This window comes from Terrapene carolina, unplaced genomic scaffold (assembly GCF_002925995.2).
Source record: "Terrapene carolina triunguis isolate 2854851 unplaced genomic scaffold, T_m_triunguis-2.0 Scaffold419, whole genome shotgun sequence".
Lineage (NCBI taxonomy): Eukaryota > Metazoa > Chordata > Testudines > Emydidae > Terrapene > Terrapene triunguis.
Window position 1 is genome coordinate 702505 of NW_020664770.1, and position 6544 is coordinate 709048.

The 6544-nt window shown below is 44.9% G+C and overlaps 2 protein-coding genes across 2 annotated transcripts in view; both read left to right on the forward strand.

The window, feature by feature from the left end:
* Positions 1–858, forward strand: part of LOC113407812 (olfactory receptor 6N1-like) — a 2355-nt gene extending 1497 nt beyond the window's left edge. Inside the window, exon 2 of the mRNA XM_026658232.1 lies at positions 309–858. Within this exon, the coding sequence (XP_026514017.1) occupies positions 309–858 (550 nt within the window). The remainder of the gene's footprint in view (positions 1–308) is intronic.
* Positions 859–4918: 4060 nt separating this feature from the next.
* LOC113407813 (olfactory receptor 6N1-like) lies at positions 4919–5884 on the forward strand. Its single transcript, XM_026658233.1, has one exon. The coding sequence runs from the start codon at positions 4919–4921 to the stop codon at positions 5882–5884; it is 966 nt and encodes a 321-aa protein (XP_026514018.1).
* The last annotated feature ends 660 nt before the right edge of the window (positions 5885–6544 follow it).

Below are 6544 nucleotides of genomic sequence, written 5' to 3' on the forward strand. Positions count from 1 at the left end.
GGGGGGGGGGGGGCAAAAAACCTAGAGCTGGCTCTGTCCCTACCATTCACAGCAAGCTGCAGCATGAGGTTTCAGTTCCACACTCCTTCCCCCTCCCTTTCCTGTTAATTGCGGCCGAGGGAATGCTGGGAAATGTAGTTCTTTCCCTGCTCCAGGGCTGGCTCTATAGGCAGGGAGCTAACCAAGGAACTACAGCTCCCAGGGCCCCCTGTTGGTTCTCAGCTCCCAGGCTGGATTCTTGCGCCCCTGCAAATTTGCCACCCCAAGCAACTGCTTGCTTTGCTGGTACCTAGAGCCGGCCCTGTTTATCTCCAATTGGCTGCTGGGTCATGGTTAAATGGTTGTTTGGCTGTAATTATCTTAATCTCATTCCTATCACAGTTATTATTCTGTGGCCTGAATGAAATTGACCATTTCTATTGTGATGTCATCCCAGTGATGGAACTCTCCTGCAGTGACACCCACCAGGTCATATTGCTGGATTTCATATTAGTCTCTGTATTCACCCTGTCTCCATTCCTACTAACCATGACATCCTATGTGTGTATCATTGCAACCATCCTGAGAATCCCTTCCACCAGCGGGAGGCAAAAAGCCTTTTCCACCTGCTCCTCTCACCTCATTCTGTTGACAATTTTCTATGGATCCATAATGATTGTGTACCTGCTACCGAAAAGTGATGCACTGAGAGACCTGAACAAAGTGCTCTCTCTTTGCTACATGGTCCTGACTCCCCTGGTAAACCCCCTCATCTACAGCCTGAGAAACAGAGAGGTCAAGGAAGCCTTGTGCAAAGCAGTCAGTAAATGTGGCTTTCACAAAAATGTGCAGATACACCTACATAATAAAATAACCTAAGGTTTTCAAAGCTACCTGAGTGATTTCAGCCATCAGCCCCCATTAAAATTAAGTTGAAAACTCCCTTTGAAAATCTCAGCACTCAGTGTTGTCCATCTCAGTGGAAGGACCAGAAGGGAGGTGGCCATAACCGTGGTACCATCATGGAGTTTTTAACTGGGCACTAGGCAGAGTGGAGACCAAATTTTAACCAATTTTTATATCCGTAAAAAAGCCATTTTTTATCTAAATAAATGTTTGGACAATAAAAATACTAACTCCTGGTGCAGCATATGTGGGGATGTAAGCCTGGGAAATCTGCCACCTCTGAAATTGTGCTTATTGCCAGCATAGCCCTCTGCAGACCAGCCACCTTCACTGTGCTCACACAGGCCGGATGCAAACAACCAGGCCCCAGCAGTGACCTCTGGACACTTCACCAGGAACAGCCTCATAGCTCTTATCTGGGCTAAGCCTGGCGGTGACCAGCTCCAGCAAAGCACCTGCTCCAGGCTCACTGGGCCCTTGGAAGCAGGGAGGTTGGGCAACCCCAGAGAAGTAGATGCACATGCTAGGTCCACTGGGATTGTCCATACCCAGCAGGGGTTTTGCCAGGCACACATAGAACTGAGGCCAATTCTGCAGTTGGGTCTGTCAAACAGTCCCTGAAGAGGGACTCTTCCTGCAGCCCTTCAGGGCAGCAGCTGCTCTTCTGCCACCAACTGCACAGAGAAGTTCAAAGGGAGGGGACCTGTTACAAAGAGTGTCCCCAAAACTCACTGCAACAAGCGCCCGTCCTGAGAGGGCTAGTTCTCAGGATACTGTGTCTAGTCAGCCCCAGGTGCCTTACAAAGCTACTGCCTACCAATGGGCAGAGCTCCTGTGGTACCTAACACGGCAGTGCTGGCTCAGTCACTAGGAGCATGTCAGGGCTTGGCCAGAGGTAAGGGAGCTGGGCAACAGTGAGACCGGTAGGGCTCCAACACAATGGAAAGGATTTTCCAAGGGACCTAATAGAGTTAGGCGCCCAAATCACTTTGAAATGGGAGTTGGACAGTTAGATTCTCAGAGGCGTGTATGGAAGTTCAGCCTGGAGAGCAATGGGGATTCTGTCACGGTAGGTTCAATCTATGTGTTTCCATTGGAAACAGACCCCACATCAACACAAATGCATTGGATGGAGGGGAAACCCTTGCTAATACATTGAAAGCCGCTGCTGTTGTACATGCTCTCGTAGCCACTAATGTTGCAATCATGATGTTGTGTGATTTGGTTGCTAGTGGCTAGAATTTGGAACAGCGCACACCCAGCAAAAGGTCAGAAGTGAGGAGAGATGCAATTATGCTGTCTAGGGCTACTAGAGGGCAGAAGAATGGGACAGGTGTAGTGGTGCTGCCCAATGGACAGCAGCCAAAGTGGAAGGGCAAGAAAGGAGATGTTATGTTGTCAAATGACCAACCGAGGGAAGTGGAAAGGGAGGTGAAGCTGTATCATAGTGTATGAGTGGTGAGTAAAGAGGACTGAAGAGAAAAGGACCTTGATGCCTTCTAATGAACTGTGGATAGTAGCAGATGTTAAGTAGTGAGAAATGGGCTGTTATACTAAATAATGGGCACCAGGTGACATAAGAGCTAAGAATGGGAAAGCAAAAAGAAGAATGCACTGCAGGAGAGCAGAGTAACAGGCTGTCATGCTGGGAAATGGACACTAAATGGCAGCAGAGTAGAGAAAAGTGAGGGAGGGGGAAGGTCAGAAATACTGACTCGTGACCAATAGATTTCAGCGGCCAATACAATAATGAGAAAGTGGGTAGCAGCATGTTGTAAGGGTGACATATGGGCAGCTATTTTCAAAAATGCCCATTAGATGATGGCATATCTTGAATACTAATTAAGGGGTGGTGCAAGTCCACGAGAACCTCAGAGTTATGAGCGCCCTCGGGAACAGAGGTTGTTTGTAACTCTGAAATGTTCATAACTGAACAAAACGTTATGTTGGTTCTTTCAAAAGTTTACAACTGGACATTGACTTAATGCAGCTTTGAAACTTTACTATGCAGAAGAAAAATGCTGCTTTTAACCATCTTAATTTAAATGAAACAAGCACAAAAACAGTTTCCTTACCTTGTCAAATCTTTTTTTCTTAAATGTTCCCTTTATTTTTTTTTACTAGTTTATGTTTAACATAGTACTGTACTGTATTGGAATTAAAAAAAATAAATATTTTTTTTTGGTCTTTACTGCTGCTTGATTACATAGTTCCGGTTCCAAATGAGGTGTGTGGTTGACTGGTCAGTTCGTAACTCTGAGGTTCTACTGTACATTATAACAGCCCATCACCTTGGACAGGCATCTTCCAAAAATGTAAGCTGGTGTTTGTTCAAGATCTAAAATATTTTCCACAAAAGATTGTTAAACTAAAAAATGTAGAATGGGACTTGTATAATTGCAAGTCACACGGGACACTGTTAGCTACAAAGCTTTGGAGACACAAAATGAACCAAGTGGGAGAAAGGTTAAAGTGGGGCCATATTAAAAAGCGTGAAGACAGAATACAAATATGAGGGAGCATTTACACTTTGTAAATCAAAGGGGAAGCCCCTTTTCCAAACGAAGATCAAATCCACCGGTTCATCCCTTCAGGTAACTGCAGGTCTCTTCACTGAGAAAATCCAGTTTCTGCAGAAAGAGGAAAGACAAGAACCTCTGCTGAGGGTCCTGAGCCTTGGCCGCTGAACCTTGAGAAATAAGAGCTCATCACTTCAAGCTTGGACTGTCCTGTGGTTTCAGGTGAGCACTGTCTTCCTGATTGCATTTCTATACCACCTTCCAAACAGGGGCATGAATGTTCTTTGTGAATATTAGAGGAACAAGGCAGGCGAGGTAATATCTTTTATTGGACCAACTCCTGTTGGTGAACAAGAGAAGCTTTCGAGCTGCACAGAGCTCTTCTTCAGGTGAATATTAACAGTTTTAGCCTCACCTTCCCACAGCAGTGCCAGTCACTGTTCACAGCACCTTTTCACAGACATGGAGCGTGAGATCCATGTCTTGTGACAGGTCCTCAGTTGGAGATCTTCCCCACTGACAAAAATGGAGCTGCCTTGATTTACACCAGCTGGGGATCTGGCTCATGTGTGCCCCAATGGGGTGGCGAGTGGTGATAGAGTCTTATTACCCCAGATCACGCATGCCACAATGTTTCTAGACTCCAAGTTCAGGGACAGCATCTTCCCCCGCCCTGAGTGCCTTTCTTGTTCCTGTATTATCATCCCACAATCATTATGGCGTGGGGAGGGTCACTCCCCAGTTAGGGTTGCATATCAACCTGCTTTTGTCCCTTCCTAAGATCCACCTTACAAAGAGCTGTTTTTTATTACTGCTACATAGTGAACGTCAGGAAACAGAAAAGGCATTGCCAGTCACTTACCATGTCACCATCACCACCAGAGAAACTAAGGGAGAATTTACTCCACTTCATAATTTATGGCATGAACAGATCTCTTGTGAGGGGGTGAAAATTGTTCTTTTTCCTACAGGGCCCTGAAATGCTGAATATACCAGGATATATTTGTAGAATTAATAGAAATAAATCTAACAGAAGGTCATTGCCTAAGGACTCTAAACTGCATTGAAAAATCTCAGTCCAAGATTTTAGTTGTTTGATTTTGACTCCTAAGACATGGCATGATTCTGGTCATTGCCAGAAATGAAATACAGCATTAAAGCATCATTGTTAAGCTCTAAGATGTCACTAGAGGGAATATCATAGTAGATAAAGAAATATTCTGATCCGCTATATCAGTACTCGGCTACCAGAGATATGGGCTGTTTCAGTAGTGATTGCTCTGATCATGGCAGACGATGGTTTACATGGATACAAATGTTCTGTTCTCAAATTGAGACTTCTGGCACTTTGCTCTGAACTCTACATTTAGGTTTAAAATTTCAGCCTGTAATCTGGAAAGGAAGGGGAGTTTCTGCATACTTATGGAATTAATTAATGCAACTTGACTAACCTTAAACTCTATGTTCTTCCAATTCAATTACACAGCTTGTTTTATTGTTCCTGGACTCAAACAATGGCAGACAGAGACTGGGGAAACCAAACGGCCATCAAAGAATTCATCATTCTGGGATTCGGGGATCTCCCTGACCTGCAAATTCTTCTCTTCCTGATGTTCCAAGTCATCTACATGGCAACCGTGGCCGGGAACACCCTCATCGTGGTGCTCATTGCGGCTGACCAGCACCTTCACACCCCCATGTACCTCTTCCTGGGCAACTTGTCCTGCCTGGAGACCTGCTACACCTCAACCATCCTGCCCAGGTTGCTGGCCAGTCTCCTGACTGGGGACAAAAGCATCTCAGTCAGTGGCTGCATCATACAACTGTATTTCTTTGGTTCTCTGGCATGTACAGAATGCTATCTCCTAGCAGCAATGTCTTATGATCGGTATTTAGCGATATGTAAACCCCTGCACTATTCAACTCTTATGAATATCAGGTTTTGCCTCCAGTTGGCTGCTGGGTCATGGGTAAATGGCTGTTTGGCTACTGCTATCTTTGTCTTATTCCTATCACAGTTAATATTCTGTGGCACAAATGAAATTGACCATTTCTATTGTGATTCCATCCCACTGATGGAACTCTCCTGCACTGATACCCACCAGGTCATATTGCTGGCTTTCATATTAGTCTCTGTATTCACCCTGCCTCCATTCCTACTAACCCTGACATCCTACATGTGTATCATCACCACCATTCTGAGAATCCCTTCCACCACCGGGAGGCAAAAAGCCTTTTCCACCTGCTCCTCTCACCTCATTGTGGTGACAATTTTCTATGGATCCATAATGATTGTGTACCTGCTACCGAAACATGATACACTGAGAAACCTGAACAAAGTGCTCTCTCTTTGTTACACGGTCCTGACTCCCCTGGTAAACCCCCTCATCTACAGCCTGAGAAACAGAGAGGTGAAAGAAGCCTTGTGCAAAGCAGTCAGTAAATATGTGGCTTTCACCAAAACATGCAGAGACTCCTAGAGAATAACTTAGCCTGAGGTTTTCAAAGCTTCCCGGGTGTTTTAAGCAATCAGCCCCCCATTAAAATTAAGTTGAAAACTCCCATTGAAAATCTCAGCACTAATGTGAAAAAGAAATGGAGATGATCTGCATGGAGTTACTGAGACAGTCTTTGTGGTCCCCCGCTGTGTCCATGTAACACAATTGTCAGGAAAGTGAGGATGTTGACAGCTTTGTCACTCTCTCATGTTCAGCACTGATACGCACAGTATGATGGTATTTTTCTCCAGGGTGTTGGCTAAATGTTCACCCTCTGTGTGTACAGCCTCTGAAACTGCACAGAGCTGACATTGTGTAAGGCACAAAATCCACTAGCAATGAAAGCAAATCCCTGCATATATCCCCTGTTCATTGTTTCTCTATGTAAGATAATAAAGTCTTGTAATCAAATTCAGACAGTCTAATACAAACAAAACACAATGGGTGACATCATCATATTTGTTGCTACAGATCGTTTCTTATGCCCCTAAGGATACAACGCAGAATCCAGCTAGAGCTCAGGTCACTGTTGTCCCTCTAAGTGGAAGGTCCAGGGAGGGAGGTGGCCATAACCGTGGTATCATCATAGAGTTTTTAACTGGGCACCAGGTGGAGCAGAGACCAATTATTAACCATTTTTTA